General features: G+C 37.6%; 1 protein-coding gene across 1 annotated transcript in view; it reads left to right on the top strand.

The window, feature by feature from the left end:
- LOC132824294 (serine/threonine-protein kinase BRSK2-like) overlaps nucleotides 1–19,057 on the top strand; it is a 946,497-nt gene that overhangs the window by 880,840 nt on the left and 46,600 nt on the right. The window contains 3 exon segments of the mRNA XM_060838637.1: nucleotides 861–1,041; nucleotides 9,608–9,697; nucleotides 11,942–11,989. Coding sequence (XP_060694620.1) covers nucleotides 861–1,041; nucleotides 9,608–9,697; nucleotides 11,942–11,989 — 319 coding nt within the window.

Below are 19,057 nucleotides of genomic sequence, written 5' to 3'. Positions count from 1 at the left end.
AGTTTTCTGCTTCAGACTTCCAGGATCTGCAGTATTTTGATTTGTTTAAATGACCAATTAGATTTTACAAATCTGGTGTGTTTTGAAGAAATATGTCTGGATTCTTGAATAGGATGCATTAATTGTGTAAATAATTTTCAAAAGGTAAAAGGCATGTAGCAACTTGACTGACAAGCTGGTTAGCAGACATACTTAACAGTTGGTTGAGTCATAAAATATTAATAAAATAATTGTTCAGATTACAGTGTGTACAATTTTAGATAATTCCTTATATTCTGGTCATTTAAGCCATAGAATATGTATAGTGTATTTTTGCTCAGATGGTGTTGGAATTACGACAACATTGGATAGAAGGACCAGGATATGGGGAGTTTGTGTCAAGGAGTCTTGACTTTACAATAATCAAAAAGAATAAGAATGACTGAGTGAACTTTATTCACACAGATTGCAGGAATGTAATACTTTTCCAAAGAATATGGTTAATGTACAGATAATTGCGTTTTTTTAATGGAGAATGGATGACATTTGAATTTGAAATGATGCAGGCTATGGAAAAAGAGTAGAGCAGTGGGATTCGTTTTATATAGCTGTATCATGGACATAATGGAGAAGAAGTCTCATTTTCTGTAAACTTCTATAGTTCTATGAAAATAGCAGATGAGCTGCTATGAAATGCCTATTTACATATTGTTGCTATAGTAAAGGGATAAATTTATTTAAAGCATTTTTAAAAGGAAACACATTGGATCATTATCTGAAATTTCATCTAATTCTGCACTGCATGCACATATGTTAATTAGAGAAACATTACCTAAATTCCCTGTCATTAATGAATGGTATACTCTTTTCCTGAATTGCAGATCCCTAGCCTAAGTCACAGTGTTATGTCTCAGACAAGTTTCCGAGCAGAGTACAAATCCACTGGGGGCCCAGCTGTGTTCCAGAAGCCAGTTAAATTCCAGGTGGACATCACTTACACAGAAGGCAACGAGGCACGGAAGGAGAATGGGATTTATTCAGTCACCTTCACACTACTGTCAGGTAACAGCAGCAATAAAGGCAATGGTGCAGCTATAGCCTTATTAATGGCAGGAAGGGAAATGGGAAGGATGGATATCTTGGACATATGTTGACTATCACTACAACCTATGCATGATGTTTCATTTCTGTTCAATACTGTATTCTGTATCTGTTTAGGTGATTAGTAATTTATTATATTATTAGTCATGGAAGCGGATGGGGATACATTGTAAATTCAAGCAAGTTCTGAAAGAACATTTGGGTAGCAGGCAATAGCCTCAAAAATTCCATATTTTAATTATTAGAGCTGAATTTTAATGCATGTTAAAAATTTAAGTTTTAATCGTCACTTGAAGCAGAATACTCTAATCACTTCATGCGACTGAATGAATAGGCATGGAAAGATATGGATGAATTAAGTGTGCTCTCACAATATCACAAGACAACCATTTGCAGCTTTTATGAGTGTGAGATGAATGTATTCTCCCCTATCTCTTATATTGCTCACATTATCTTGTGTGTCCTAAAACAGGCTGAATCAAATTCAACTTGGTTCAAATGCTTATTTATTTTAGCTTTCTACTTTAGTAGCTAAAAAAAATTGCTAATAAATTGAGTGAAAATTTTACTTGATGGCAATAAAGACAGCTTTACCATCGACCAGATATTATTAACAGTTAAACTATTTAGAAATAGTTTGGATCAGAGAATTGTTGATAAAGTAAGGTATACAATTGTCACTCACAGGTTAACCTTCTTCAACCATGAAAATTACTTTTATGTTATTTTTCTAGAACTGGGGTTTCTATTTCAGAAAACTGTATGAAAGTATTATTCACAGAAGTCTTTTTTGAGAAGTTTCTTTATTAACTAGCAATTGCACAGATACATTAATGTTTTAAATGTAAGGACTTTAATTTTGAGATTATCTTATCCAATGGAGCTGGAGCTCAATCCAAGCCAGCCAATGAGACAGAAACGAAGATTACTTTCATTCCAAATACAGGTTGTTAAGTAATTAGACTGACTTCTTTTTATAAAATCAATGTTATGTCACATGTCTGGAGCTGGTGGAACTTGAAGCCAGGCCTGTCACCTGCTCTGAACTGTTCTGAACAAAGGCCATTGGAACTGAAACATTCAACTCTGCTTTCTCCCCACAGACGTTGCCAGACCTGCTGAGGTTTTGCAGCAATGTCTGATTTTGATTCTGTACTTTCCTCTCTCTATCAAGATTTTAACCTCATATTATCAAGATTCCTTTTACAAAGTTACAGTATCTTTCTAGGGCCATGTTTACTTCCAGGTCCATCTTTCAAAATTTTCAATACTTTTCTGACCTTTCACATGGTTGCCTCATTTTTTTCTATTCTGTCTGTTATCCCTCTTCTTGCATATTTAGCCAATGTTTTATTTTCTAGTTACATCCTACCATTCACTAGCCACCTCTGGCATATATGTCAACTTTGAGATCAAATTTCTGTTGTTGTCCTATTGTCCAGCATTCCTCTGTCAATTTACTCATACTCAGTCAATCTCCCATAATCTCCTCATTATTGTCCAATATATGTGCAAAGTATCTCATAATTTTCTATGATGCGTTCATATTTTGCAATGTTGTAATTAGTGCCAATTAAACTACAAGAAATACACCCTAAAAATTTGCTGTAAAATTACTGTTTCTCTGTCACTACTTATAACCTTATCTAACCATTCCACTCTGACTTTGTTTTGTAATAAACTATGTCCCCAGATTAAAGTTGATTTCTGATGAGCTTGTACAATGCCAAAAAGCTTGCCAGAATTTCACTACAACTTCAACCTTAATGCATGTCCTGCTGTCTGCCTACAGGGTGTTAAAGTGCTCAGAAAAAAAAACAGATCTAGCCATGGTCTCCCACCAAGCCTGGGGATGATCACTCATTAGAGAGAGAGGGGAAAGATTTAAAAGGGACAACATTTTCACGCAGAGGGTGGCATGTGTATGGAATGAGCTGCTATAGGAAGTGTGTGGAAGTTGGTATAATTACAACATTTAAAAGGCATCTGGATGGGTGTATGAGTAGGATGAATTGAGGGGGATATGGGCTAGATGCTAGCAAATTGGACTAGATTTATTTAGGATATCTGGTTGGTATGAATGAGTTGAACTGAAGGGTCTGTTTCTGTGCTGTGTATTTCTTTGACACTACATTTTTGGATTTCTCCCAAAAACCAGTTGATTTGGACTTTACTCCTCCAAACATTTACAGTGAGTTTTTGCATGGACTGCTTATGTAATGACAGGTGGCAATTTACAATGAGCTCAGATATTATGAAGCATCTAATCTATCATCACGTGATTTATTTCACAAACTTCAAAACTAGAGGGTGGCACGGTGGCCCAGTGGTTAGTACTGCTGCCTCACAGCACCATGGTCCCAGATTCCATTCCAGCTTCAGGCAGCTGTCTGTGTGAAGTTTGCACGTTCTCCCAATGTCTGCATGGGTTTCCTCTGGGTGCTCAGGTTTCCTCCCACAGTCTAAAAAAAAGGTGCAGATCAGGTGAATTGGTCATGCTAAATTGCCCGTAGGGATAGGTGCATTAGTCAGGGGGAGATGGGCCTGGGTGGGTTACTCTTCAAAGGGTCGGTGTGGACTGGTTGGGCCAAAGGGCCTGTTTCCACACTGTAAGGAATCTGATATAATCTAAAGGAACTTTTCACTGCTGTGTTCATTACTATAACATTCACATGTTCTCGTATATCTCTCAAACTTGCCAAGTAGGAATTCACCTGATGTTGTATGTCCTGTTCCTGTGCATTTTTCTGTTACCTTGACAACAAGTACTCTTTTTTCTTTAGTATATTTTAGACTTGCTAAATCTAGTTGCCATATCTGGCAAGTACAGGGTAAAACTGTTTTGTTACTTATTCCATTGCTATGACTTCATTAAGGTCTCTTGCTAATTGGCGACTCATGGACCATGATGCATCACATTTATTGCTGTTCTCTTCCGTTAAGTTAGTGTTTCCATCATCCTTGTTTCTGCATTCTGTAATAGGATTTTAACTTGTGGGGAAAAAATGAAAAAGTGAGAAAATTACTAATGTAGTTTTAAGATTAATCTTAATTTTATTTAAACTCCTAATTCCAGATTCCACTAATGCTTGCTAATATTTTGGTTAGAGAAAAGAGTATAGTGAATATCAAAATTGTGTAAACTAATAATCCACTAGTAGATCCACTGACTTCTCAGAAATAATTGCTTTCTTGCGTTCCCTATTTTGTTTGAGCTTGTTTCATAGATGGCCTGCTAAACAGTAAGAATTATATTTGATAGTACATCTCCGCTGATAAATATGGCATACCCTAACTATTCTACAGGGATTCACCATTCTTTTTAATGATTTCAGCATGTTGTCATCTGTATACCTGAAGCTAGTAGAACTTGAAAAATCCTTAGCCTTACTTCAGTCTTAACGTTTTAACGAATCTATGTAACAATTTAACCAGTGTACTGCATGCATGCTGGATGTCCATCTACTGTCCAATACAGTGAAATTGAATGACTCTATGACTCATTATTGGGCCAATTCCTCTTGTAACTAGTACATTTCGTGCTGCCTGATTGACATCACTATTCTCGTCTTCCAAATCCTCCATGCTTTGGGTAATTTTGAAAACCCTGTTATTCCATTCAGAACTATTCTTTGCATAATGGTATTTGAGTTGCATCTAAAGCACTTGTGGACCGTACCTTGGACATCATGGATATATTGTCCTGTTATAGTCCCCTTGTTCCTCAGGCCAATATAATTGCTAAACATATCTCTGTACTGACCCCTTTTGTTAATGATTCTCCTCATATGTTGATGCTTTTGGCCTTGAACTATGTAGTATCACATGGCTACTACCATTGAATCTTCCATTCTTGGTGTTACTGTTGAATGTCCCACTTGATCCACGAGGCCTTCTGGGAATGAATGATTTCCCACAAATCTTTTAGAGCTTTCTGACATCTATTCATATAATGTCTTTCTTTCTGGAAATTTAACCCCGTGGAGTGTCTGCCAGTGGTCAACATCTCAATATAGTCCAACACTTTAAAGGCAAGTACTAAGTCTGGAACCTTCAACAAAAAAATTATCAATCCTGAAAAGATAAACTGTTTCTATATATCCTACTTCTAAATGTTTCAATGTCTAATCCTGCCTTGTATTTATTTTTTTTAAAAATCATCTTTCCTATACATTTGCCCATAAGTGTTAATAGATTATACAAACCTTCCTCAATGTCCAATTCTTGAGTCACTAGCTTTGAGAATATTTCACATCTGATTTTGCTTCAAGTAGGAAGCATAAACACCAAGACAAACATTGTTTTTTGTTTGGTAAGGCCATGATGAATGTTCATAGGTCTACTTTATTTTTCCATTGATGATAACATTAAGTTTCACTGTAGTATTAGGAAACCATTATGACAGATTTCAGTCATTCTTCACAAACTCAAATTATAACCTTTAGTCTGAAAAGAATTCTGAGCCCAGTCATCATTGTTATGCAGTGATTCTCTACTTCCAATATCATATCAGATCCAAGCGAATTGGTGAGACAGAAACTGAGGCACATCTCTTTGTCAGCAGAGTTTGTTAACTCCTCAGTCTTACAGCTCCTTCCACACACCACTCTTTCCCCTTTATATATAGCCAGTTGATCAATAATATCAATCTCCTGCTTAAATACTTGCTTTAATAGAGCTGACTGTCTGAGGATGTGCAAATTCTCTAGTGAGGTAGGCATGGCGAGTACTTGAGAAATTCAGCAGGTCTGGTAGTTTCTGTGGAGAGAGAAACAGCTAATGTTTCAAGTCTGATAGGACTGTTCCAGTAACATCATACTGGACTCAAACATTAGTTATGTTTCTGTCTTCACAGATGCTGCAGTCTTGCTTAGTTTCTCCCGCATTCTCTGTGTTTGTTTCAGATTTCCAGCATCTTCAATATTTTACTTTTATTCTTTAATGAGGTGACTCTTCTCTGAGAGTAACAAAATGTCACCTACCAAAATTTATAATATTCATAAGTAATGAGCGAACAAAAGAAACTCAACTAAATCAATATATACATTAATCTCAAAGTCACCACTGAACATGAAAAAGTACAGAGGGGCATCAGATATGAACCTGTTGGAAACAAAAGACAATCGATCATAAAGCTGACCGGAAACCTCAGTAAATGAAAACAGTATGCCACATAGCTTTTATCCTGTTAAGATGAATATCAATTAGTCAAACATGCTATGCTTCCAGTAAGAAAACATGTGTTCTATTCAAAGTAACTTTTTCCACAAATAGAAAGTGAAGAAAGTTATAGGCACATTGTGATATGCATGTAATTTGAGAGTAATTAATAGTTATTCCATTTCCACTAACGAAAAGCGAGTCTAGAGGATTAATGATGGACTATTGACAGCAGTATCCCGTAGAACTTCAATAAATAGCAAGAGTTTCCTCAAAACTAATGTTTGCCAATAGAAGGCAATCAAATGCATTTTTCAAGTGAGTCACTTGTGAAAATGCTCTAGAAAAAAAACCTTAATGTAAAGAATTAATGAACATTGATGCGGGTCAAGAAAAGCAGGTCAAAAACAAAACAGCCATAATCCAACAGCTTTCTTTGGGCTTTAGAAACAGACTGAATGATTTTGGTATCAGATTGAATTATTTTAACAGCACAATAAACCTCAAGTCTGTTACAGACTTGTTTAAAATCAGAACCTGTCCCTGATTGGATTTATTTTAAAGATGCATTGCAATTTATGTTGAAAACACAGAAGTTTTATGTGCAAATTGGGACTGAATCTTTGATTTTTTATCGCAGTATCGCAGGTACTCTGCTATTTTTCAACTGATGGTGTTTTAAGCAGCACAGCATATAATCTATTTCAAAGTCATCCATATTGTAAAAAAATCAAGGTGCATGTTTGATGTCTGTGCATTGCTTTCACTTTCAATGTCAGAACCTCTCTCTTGTCTCCCACACTTTGCCAACGTCTGTTCAATAAAGGATAGTCTCAATTTAATTGATTTTTTGCATTATTTTCAAATCTCCCTTCAAAACCTATGAACATGAAGTGAAGATTCCAGTAAGAAAGGCTTTTTAAAAAGAAATACACATTTAAAGCGCTATTTCCAAAAGCAAATCAATCTGACTGTATTCATTGAGTAAATTGTTCTAGCTATCCCCAAAATAGGTTGATTTGATTGACGAAGGCGGGATTGTGAATTGTGAAATCAAATCTACTTCACAATGGAGAATTCCGGAGATTACAATTCCTAGGATCTGACCGCCTTTTATGAACAAAACATCAGCTTCACTCTTGAGGAGGAGTCAGCAACCATGTCTCTTAATATCAACAACATTTTCAAATTGTAGTTTTGGTGCTAAATTACTCATCATGTAATTTGTGTTATTGCATCATACTTTTAGCTTAATGCAAAAAATTACGAAGTACTTCATAATTACTTAATTAAGTAGTACTCCAGGGTTGTAACACACAGTGTACTAACAACCTAGACTATAAAAGTGAGACATCTGAAGTTTTGTTATCTCTTCAGAGCATATCTTCAGCAAAGTAAATGTCTGAAATAGATAAACTTCAAAGTTCTTTTGCACATTTTACAAGCTGATTCAACATCACTTCAAAACATAAAGTGGTGGAAATTCATGTAGGCCAGAGACTGCTGCTGGAGGCAGGTAAAAATGCAGAATCTACTGCTGTGCTTTTTCAAAGAGGTTCCCATTATCAGTAAATAAGCTTTGCGGACCCTTCTGGACTCTTGAGCCTCATTTGGTTGGCTAGACAGGAAACCCATTTCCCTTTCCACACAGCTATTTCCAACAGCCCCACCACCCTGTGGTCAATCATGTCAACTCCCCCTCCCACTCCACCAAGGACATGCAAGTCCTAGGCCTCCTACATTGCCGAATCCAAGCCACCCAACGCTGGGAGTGAGAACACCTGATCTTCTCTCTTGGAACCCTTCAAACACACGGCAACAACATTTTCAAACCTCTCCTCCCCCGCCTCATCCCAGATCCAACCCTCCAATTTGGCACCGCCCTTTTGACCTGTCCCATCTGTCCATCTTCCTTCCCATCTATCTGTCCCTTCCCTCACTCTTCCTACTGCCCTGCGCGCGCGCACACACACTAAACTCTGAACAATAGCAAAAGGGCAGTAAAAGACTGGGATAATTTTAAAGGCTCACCTGTTTGGCTTCTACTGAGAACAAAGAGTTAAAATCACACAATTCTACTTCAAGATGTTTCTGTAGCAACTACTCACAGATTCAATGTAGCAGAGGACAAGAACTCTGCCACAGTAAGGAGTTAATGTGTGGCATATGCAGGGGCTGATGTGTGGTGGAGGTTTTGTGTTAAATCCATAAAATAAGAAAGAAATTACTTCATTGAAATGCAGTTATATTTATCTCAAAGGAATGAAGTTTACAGTCATTAATTGTAGCTGAGTTAGTGCTCAGATTCCAAATATGTTTGTTTTCCTCATTTTAAATCATCATTGCTGCATCTAATTCCATAGTTCCCTTTTCACTTTGAAGGATAGAGCACTGCGTACCACTAACCTCTTCATGGCTCTGAATCTAAGGTGTTACAATTTGCCAAAAACAAATGCGGAACTGCTTCTGCTACTCTCACCCTCTGAGATCAGTCACTGGTGAAATGTTGTGAACTACAGGGACAGTGAGACAGCTGCAAGACACGCTGATTAAATTAAATTAGATTGCAGGTGTCATGATTTGCTTTAAACTGTTCAGCTCCTAAGACCCTTTTTTTTCATGTTGTGAGGAAACCTCTAAAGAGCAATCAAACCGATCAGTAATTGTCTTCAAACTACTATTGAAATATGTATTCATTTTAGGAAATTGTATTTCTAATATTTGATGAGATTGTTGATTTAATTCTCCATGTACAGGGTTATCTATTTTCATTGTACAGCATTACAGCTACAATGGCTGGCCTCCACAATCTTGTAGGTCCAGTGAAGAGTCACCCAGGTGTGTGTGTGTGTGATATCTGTCTGTCTCAAGACCATGTTGCCCTCCACACCCAAATGACACACACATTATAGATTCGCAGATGAAGAACGGTGATTTGAGTAAGGTGCTGCAGGGGATTTGGACTGTGTTGAGGGAAAAGAATATCTCAGCAGGGTTGAAAGTCATCAGGAGCGGACAAGTGTATAAATGAATCCCCAAAAAATGTTAATTGCTTCATTACCTATTTTGTTGAAAAAGTAAACAAACTTCTTTGGAGAGATTGAGAAGATGCACCAATGATTAAATCTAATCAGAGACTTATTTTCAACATGAGGTCAGAGAAATCTTAATGAAATTGAGATGAAATTAATGCAGCTAATAATTATGGTAAGTGTGTGAAATTTAGAAAGTGGTCGGGCTGAAAATAAAACACATAAATAACACCCTGTTCATGACACTCTGCGTCTGTGTGGTTGTGCATGCTGTGCTAATAATGAAAGTACAGAGTTCATTGCTTTTACCTTTAATTCTCTGCTCTAAATAATAGGTCCAAGCCGTCGGTTCAAAAGAGTGGTGGAAACGATTCAGGTCCAGTTGTTAAGCACACATGACCAGCCTTCCGTGCAACAGTTGTCTGGTAAATATTATATTTTCTCTCAAAATGAGTAGTATGCAAAACAGATGCTATCTAATATGCTTATTATATGAATCCAAAGTGATTTTAATACTTATGGCATGCTTTATGTCAAGCCTTTCCGTGACATTTAAAAATCTCCCAGCTTTAATGTTTAGTTTCCTACTATGTTAAATCTGCTCATAATCTCCATGTAATTTTTATGTCATTTTCAGAACTTGTCATGATTAAAATATCTTATTTTGTCAATTAATTCCCCATATTGCTGTTGCACTTCAGTCAGTTCACTCATCATCCCATTTAAATAATGCAAGTTTCAAAGTTGCACTTACTAGGAGGGAAAAGGCCTTTCTATGGAGTTTAGATTAGATTTCCTACAATGTGGAAACAGGCCATTTGGCCTAACAAGTCCACCAAAGTTCACGACTTTCTGAAGAATAACCCATCCAGACCCATTTCCCTCTGACTAATGCACCTAAAACTATGGGCAATTTAGCATGGCCAGTTCAACTGACCTGGATCCCATGTATACACAAACAAATTTTGTAAACTTTAAATAAATTGAAAGCAAACAAAATTGGTTTTGCTCCTGGATTTTTCTAGTGTATTTAATGTATTCTGAGGCAAATTTTCTTAAACTTTGAAAGATTGCAGACTGACATTTCCTTTGCATAAATTATAAAAAATTGATGAAGTAAGTGCAAGTGGATATACAGAACAACCTCTGTTATCCGAACATCAGTTATCTGAATTTCGGATTATCTGAACAAGATCTCAAATGCTTCCTCTGTTTACGATCAGATCAGTTATCTGAACAATCAGTTATCTGAACAAAATACTCCCCACCCGTCTCGTTCAGATAATTGAGGTTGTTCTGTAATCCACTGAATGAGGAGGAATTTCAGCAGCAGAAATTTTGAGCAATTTCCAAACTTGTGACCATGTGGTTTATTTTAACCATGTTCTGACAAGCTTCTTTTATTATGTGATCATTTCCATCATTTAACAGAATGGCTACTTATCATGCAAAAAGAATACATTTTTTATCCAAAAGTACTAATGCTTTAAAATGCTTTCCATGGAGTTTCGAAGTGGCCACTTAAAGGGTCACCTTGCCATGTAAAATAACAGATCTTTTGCAAGCATTGTGTACACAATTATATCCTTTTGAAATTCTTTTTTTTGGAGAACAAATTTCAAATATTAAGTTCTGCAGATGAAACAGGATTAGTGTTTTTGTACAACAAACATCTGGTGGAAATCATTGCCATTGTTTCTTGGATGCACTGCAAGGTTAAACCCATGCTTAAAGCTCTCCAAACAACAAATCTGAACGTTCTCATTAATCCTGGAGCAAATCCTATTATCCTTTGCTGGAAATCTGGAGCTTGCACTTGCAACCAAGGACATACTACTAGCTTTATATGCACTTACTTAAACCTTGATGGTCGAAAGCAATTATTCGATTAAAGTGATTAGGAAACAAAATGCTACCACTATATTCACAGATGTCATTATGCCGCTTTCTGTGTTTGTTTTGTGTAAATATGTAAAGATGTATTTCCTAATTGTAAATTCTGCTTTTAAGAGAGCAGAAAATGTCAAAAAATGAATTTGTAACAAAATAATATTGCTTTTTACCATCTATTTTTGTAAATCGTATTTGAGATTTACAAATTTTTTGTTTCTATTTGGAATATCTGAAAGAATAGTGTTGAACATTGTTTCTAAATGGAAACTATAGTCAAACCTTAGCTCATTTGAATGTATCTGCTTCATGCTGTTTAAGCGCAATTTCTCTCTGAAGCCCTGGGTAACATTAACAGTGTTTAATCAGAATAAACTAAAGCTTCCGATGCTTTTTTTTCTATCCTTGTGTAATGGTAACCATATAGCCTCATGATATTTGTGTGCACAGTCAACCCATTTGACATCTTTCAGCTTTTTTCGTAATCCATTTTTACATCATCTTATTCTCTCCATTTTGGGTACTCACTGGATTTTGTAATAGCATAATTCCTACAACTACCGTCCTTAGGAAGAATGAATTATTTCAGTTTAAGAAGATCTGCCATTCAACAGATACAGTTCAAATGGGGTTATGCCCATAAAGAAATATCTTAGGGCAATACTTTTAAAAAAAATCTTAGTTGTGACCTAATATGACTTATCTGTCTACATCTTCATGTCTTGGATTATTGGTTTATACAGTAAAGAAACATCTGCCTTTCTCCTCCTGTAATCCAGCAACTTCTCACTGTATGCAGCTGCTGACTGGCAGACTTTCAAAATGTGGTAAGAACCCCCACACACACAACCCCTCGCCAATCACTCTTACCCCATGGAGAGCACTGTGCTATGACTTTTTAAGTTTTTGGATTGCCTTCTGATTCACTTTGAGCCCACGCTTCTGACCACATTTTAGTTCCTTCTGTTGCTGGCGCTGCATGTTGCAATATGTTATAATTAGCCCAACCTTATGCAGCAGTCGCTAGGTGACTTTGCCTGCTAGATAGGCTTGTGGTGCATTGAGATGCCTTACTGCTTTTTTTTTGGCAGTGAATGGCAATACTGCAGCTTTAAGTCTTTTGAAGTTGAGTCTTGATTACTTGATAATTACTGCCTTTCTTATCAACACTGAGCTAATGTTCAGCAATTGCTGTTGCTTTGCTTATATTCCAATGCACATAATGCTAGATGGACAGGAAAACACATCTAACATCTCCCACTGAATTGTGCATGATGACACAAAGACAAAAGTGCATTTTATTTGTACACTTTCTGCTAGAATATATACCACTAAATCCCCTCTCTTTGTATTTTATATGTATTTTTTAAATCATCGCTTTTATAAGTGACTTATGGAAATGTTGCTGTTTTATATTGTTTTCATAAATCTGGTCTCTTTATACAAATGCCTTTGAAATTATTAGAGTAGTTTAATTTTGAAGACTGGAGTATTGCTATATTCAGTGCGGAACCATTGGAGTTGTCCCCTGTCTTGTGCATGAATTGTAATCAATTTTTCAAGGTGTCTGTATTTGAGCTTCCCTAGTGGCACAGTTCTGAAATGCTCTGTTTAGTCTTGATCTCAGCCATGCAAATCAGGAAGGGCTAGGTTCAATTACATTGGTGTTGAAACTGCAGTTCTCGGATGGAATGGTAATGCAATTCTAAAATTTCTCCCAATGTCACCAACCTGAGGAAAAATCAACCAAAGTAAGCTTTCCTAATTTGTGTCCAGTGATGCCAGCTGAAAATTGTTCGAGTATGGGTGATACTTGGGAGCAGCATCTGCTTTGGTATTCTTCCATGTTGAATTGCTTGCCAATACTCATTCTTTAGATCTACAGGCAAAGGATGGAAACTTGAGCAAGATTCCCCAAGATTGCTAGTGCAATCATATTTCACCAGAAAGTCAGTGCATACAGGAGAACAATTAAATATTGTAAATATATAATATAACAACCTAAGATGGGAAAATACATTTTGAACTCTCACAGACTCTTTTGGTCATATTAGTAACTATTGGTACAATTACATCTGAATAGGAGAAAATCTGATAGCTCAATTCAGTTAAAAAATTTCCTCTTAGAATTAGGTTCTTATCCAGGCATGATTAACAAAAAGTAAAGTGGGAGAGATGTCTTGTAGTTGTGTATCTTGTAGCTGCCCAGTGGTAAGCTATGGTAACCATCTCCCAGAGGGGAGAGGTCCAGATAACTTAAATAACATAATTATGGTCAATTTGTACAATAATACTCAAGTGTGGAATTATACAAATCTCACTGCTGTTCATGACTTCACTATTGCAAAACAGGTCATTTGGTGTAACAGTATGTGTTTATCTCCAAATGAACCAGCTTCCAACCCATCCCCTTCATTTCATCCAATCAATAGATTTGTAATGATCACTTAGATGTGCATTAATGTTTGCAATGACGTTGAAAAATTAATATATTTGTGACAAGTTGTAATGTAACTTCAAGCCAAACATGCATGCTGCTAAAACATCCAACAGTGTGGTACAACCTTTACATAGATTGGAGCATCCCTGTTATATTTGTTAATAGATTTACACAGTGGCATTGCAGAAAAATATGTTCTGTCCTCAAAATATTTAACAATTTGTCAAAGAGGTTGTATGTTAGAATACAAATTGTAACACTTCTCAATACTTTAATGAGATTAAACACTGATGGTAGTTCAGAATAGAATAGCCTCAGCTCACCAAGGTTTAAAGAAAACATCTCTGACCCTGCACCTTCCTATATTTAGATCGCTAGCTTTTGAAATGGCATACTGTTTTGTTTCGTTGTGCAAGTAGAATTCCATTCATGTGACATCCTTATCAAAGTCACCATTAAAAAATATTAACAGGAATCAACAGAAATCTGCAACAAATAAAAGGAAGTGTACATTCTCACCTGACAGCAATCGTAAATTTGTGGTTTTCAGTAAAGAATTAGCATTAAAACCACATATGTACCCTACTATTTCCACAACTTAAACAGTTGCAACCTTAATCAGCAAGTTACAACCTCTGGTGCACCAATTTTTCTGATATCAGTTTACCAGATTGCCGACTATTTTCATTGGTACATACCCAAGCATAAAACAAACACAGATAAATCAGTCAGGGCCTGGGGAAAGTGTGAATACACATCTTATATTCCTTCATTAAGATAAAAATTAAAGTTTCAAACCATCTAACTGTCATTCATGCACATCACATACGTGTTTTAAGAGCCTATAATTATGTAAACTTTTCAATTTTTAATATGTTTTACACTGATCCCATTAAAATGCATTAAAAGAAAGTGCAGACCGGATTCAGCGAGGATAAATAAATCAAAATTACAATGAAGCACCAAGCATTGTTTCATACTGCATCTAAAATTCTGGACAGGATCTTACCCTGTTATGATCCAGCATAAATGCAGGAAATTCCAAAACATATTTACTGTTCCTAAAGACATACCCATTACATTCGGCCAAGATCTGTTCAAGGGCAGGAAACAATAAGCAGGTCTAAAAGAATGAGGAATTTGCATACAACATTTCACCTGATTTTTGTCAGTCTTTTAGATAAGGTATTTTCTTCAAATCTAATGTACATAGCATTCTGCCTCAGAACTAGCATTTTGTTTACGTTTACAGTCGTGCTGTTGTTTGCATCAAGGATGACATGTTTCCTGTCTAGTTCAATGGGTTCTAAGATGATTGGTTACTTCAATGCATGATCTGCAGACTCTGCCATGTCAGGTAGCAAGTGGTTGAAGGATTGGGTAGGCAGGTTTTTGGAGGTTTGTGAGTCCCTCTCATCCCTCAATTTCACCTTTGTACATTCTTAACAAAGTCTCTTGATATGGTCAGTATCTTCCTGAAATACGTCCCCCCCTTTTTAGGAATGTTTGACCTCTTCAGAAATGCTTTGAGGGCATCCATGAAGCTTTTCCAATGCCCTTGTGGGAGTCTATAGCCATGACTGAATTTTAATTCGAGCAATTGTGTCAAGCAAATGAACAACATGTCCCACGCATTGGAGTGACTAGTATCTTGATACTGAGCAAGGTGACTGTGTTGTTGGACTACCTTTCTTCTCAAGGGTTACATATAGCTAATTAAAAAAAAACTTTAATCTCTGATTTCAGATCTTTATCTTCAAACACTCTTGTCTCAGTTGCCTGAAGGCTAAGCTGATGCATGGGAGGCACTAATTAACTTTGACATCCATCAATAAGGAGCTCCCAAGATGCAGAAGATGCTCCACATTTTTCAGGTTTCAGCCATTGAGTGTAACTTATGGAGGGAAGTGTTTTGTTGCAGGAATGGGTTGAAAGAGAATCTCAGTTTTCCAAGTATTTAATGAAAGGCTGATTTTCCCAGATGCTTTGGAGATGCAGTCAGTAATGACCTGGAGTTCAGCTTCTAAATGAATGTAAACTCTAGCATCATATTTATATTGAAGCTCTAAAACTGAGCTTGGTGTGGTTTCGGCTTTGGGTTAAAGGAGGCGTAGGTCAGACACTTGCCCATCCCTTCTATGTCAACATGGAGTGGGCAGAGGATGCTAACAAGTTTCTGAGGGCTAGCCAGATTTGAGGAGGATACTCCAATAGTCTTTGCAGTTGATAGAGCAAAGTCTTTCATAAGGTCATGAAAGGCCTTGCACTGAGCTTGATACTGTTCTTTGTAATTGTATTGAGCTTGCCATGCATTGAGGATTATGTCTATAGTGCCTCTTAAGTGCAAACCACACTGTAACACTGGAAGGAAGTCTACTCTGTAATTTTTTAAAAAAAAAGTCCTGAGTAGTCAACACAATTGGACTTGTCTCCTTTCTTGAGTGTAGTCATGAACTGTCCAGTCATGTTAGGAGTGCAATTCCACTGCATTTCAGAATTTCAGCATTTGTTCCTTCTGCTTCAGAGGTTTCTTTGTTTGAGCTGGCTTTTTCAACTTCATTCAGGATCAGGATGTTGTTGAGACCAAGCCAGACAGGCCTTTGAAGAGTGGACTTGAAGGCATTGGAATCTTAATTGAGTTCCTCAACATGTATTCTCCAACAGGCACTGACTGCCTCACCATTCTTGATGAGCACCCTTCCATGTTTGGCTGTCAGCATGGTGTACCCTGTGCCCTTAGGTCAAAGATCTGAAGAAACTGCTTATCATTTGTGTCAGTGAGTTACTGGATATCCCGTACTCTTTCTTCCCACCATTTGTTCTTCTTATCACGGGTTCTGTACTGTACTGCAGCATCTAGCCACCAGTAGAAATGCCGCTTTTCTCTTGAGCTGTGGTAAAGTTTCCAGCTAATGAAAACTTTGCACCAATGTTCAGCTTGGCTCTGTAATATCTTGTTGGTTTTCATCGATCCAGTCAAAATGTTCTCTGCTAGAGACAGAAAGAATCTGTTTGCAGATGCTAGTTATGGTGGAGTTCAGGTTGACCAGGCTCAATGGGCGCACCATAACTCCTGGTCACTGGACTTGAAAGGTTTGCGCTCTGTATAATGGCATAAGTGATGTGGAAAGCTGCTTTGTTCTATGCTGAAACAATGACCTAGTCAAGCTAATGACAGTGTTTGGACCATGTATGTTGCCATGAGCTTGTCTCATTTGTATTACAAAGTGTTGCTATAACAAGGACATATTCTAGACATTTTTCAAGAGGATGACTTCATTGAAGTCTGTTTTCTCTACTTGCTTGTCAATTCCACCCTTTCAGAAATTTGCATCCTTCCACACTCTGGTGCTGAAATCTCAGATGAGGATCAGTTTGATGTTTGCTAGAAATTAGACTAGGCTTTGCTCATTGTCATTACAGACTTGGTCTCACTTGTTGCCTCAAAAGTAGGAGGATATGCACGACGATGATGGCATGTGATTCCTCAGTAGTTCCTCCACTGGTTAATATGATGCTCACTTATAAGCAGAGAGAGGCACCAAGGAACCTGAAAACCTAATTTTGCTGGCAAATCATTACCCCGTGGAGTTGTTGATCCTCTGCTGGAAGCCTCACACCCCTAGAATAGTCTGTATCCCTGTCTCATTTGGAACTGCAGCATTGATGTCGAACTGCATTAGCAGGAATAAGTCACTACAGTTGTTAAGACCATAAGACATAGGAGCAGAAATTAGGTCAATCAACCCATCAAGTCTGCTCTGCCATTCAATCATGGCTGATAGGTTTCTCAACCCCATTCTCCTGCTTTCTCCCTATAACCCTTGACCACCTTGATACTCAAGAACCTATTTGTCTCAGTCTTAAATATACTCAATGACCTGGCCTCCACAGCCTTCTGTGGCATTGAATTCCATAGATTTACCACTCTCTGGCTTAAGAAGTTTCTTCTTATCTCAGTTCTAAAATGTCTTCCCTTTAATCTGAGGCTACGTCCTCAGGTTCTTGTCTCCCCTACCAATGGAAACATTTTCCCAACACCCACTCTGTCAAGCCATTCAGTATTCTGTATGTTTCAATTTTATCCCCCCCACCTTTCTAAACTCCATCAAGTATAGACCCAGAGTCCTCAAATATTCCTCATGTTAAGCTTTTCATTCCTGGGACCACTCTCATGAACCTCCTCTGATCACGCTCCACGGCCAGTACATCCTTCCTGAGATATGGAGCCCAAAACTACACACAATACTCCAAATGTGGCCTTATCAGAGCTTATAGAGCCTCAAATGCACATCTCTGCTTTCATTTTCAAGTCCTCGCAAAATAAATGCCATCATTGCATTTGCCTTCTTAACTACTGACTCAACCTACAAATTTACCTTGAGAGAATCTTAACTAGAACTCACTAGTCCCTCTCAATTTTCTCCCCATTTAGAAAATAGTCCATGCCTCTATTCTTCCTACCAAAGTGCATGACCTCACACTTTCCCATGTTGTACTCCATCTGTCACTTTTTTTGCCCACTCTCCTAACCTGTCCCTCTACCTTTCTTTGTGTCATCTGCAAACATAGCTAGAATGCCCTCAGTTCCTTCATTCAGATTGTCAATATATAAAGTGAAAAGTTGTGGTCCCAGCACTGAGCCTTGCAGAACACCACTTGTCACCGGCTACCATCCTGAGAAGGACCCTCTTCTCCCCACTCTCTGCTTTCTACCAGACAGCCAAACTTCTATCCATGTTAGCACCTTGTCTCTAACACCTTGGGCCCTTACCTTACTCAATAGCCTCCTGTGCAGCGCCTTGTCAAAGGCCTTGTTCATAATGGACATTCAAGGTCCCAAACTTCATTTGGACAAGTGAAAGTTGTCTGTGTGAGACTTTTTAACATGTGGTGATTGCGCACTGACTACCACATGGTCTCTGTAAAGCATAGCCTTGATGCAGGGGCAGAATTCAGTTCATTCCAATGGGATTTCAACTTTGCAGCTTGGAAGATCATTGCATAGCTGGACAAATATGAAGACCTCAATTTTCAAGTTTTCTTTGTGACTCAGAGTTATATTGACAGTAATGTAAATACACTACCAATCTGTACCCTTCCAACCCTTCCAATTACCAGCTGATTATTTCAACAGTATAGAAAAGGAATTTTGATTTTTTTTGTCTGCAAAGTTTTCAATCGATATTTGTTTGCTGATCGAATCAAGGGGCATAGTGGAGTAAACAAAGCATAGGAGAAAGTGAAGACTGCAGATGCTGGAGATCAGAGCTGAAAAATGTGTTGCTGGAAAAGCGCAGCAGGTCAGGCAGCATCAAAGGAGCAGGAGAATTGACATTTCGGGCATAAGCCCGTCTTCAGGAGTGAGGAGGGTGTGCCAAGCAAGCTAAGATAAAAGGTAGGGAGGAGGGACTTGGGGGAGGGGCATTGGGAATGCGATAGGTGGAAGGAGATT

Source organism: Hemiscyllium ocellatum, chromosome 18, assembly GCF_020745735.1.
Source record: "Hemiscyllium ocellatum isolate sHemOce1 chromosome 18, sHemOce1.pat.X.cur, whole genome shotgun sequence".
Classification (NCBI taxonomy): Eukaryota; Metazoa; Chordata; class Chondrichthyes; order Orectolobiformes; family Hemiscylliidae; genus Hemiscyllium; species Hemiscyllium ocellatum.
This window is presented reverse-complemented; position numbering and strand designations above follow the sequence as displayed.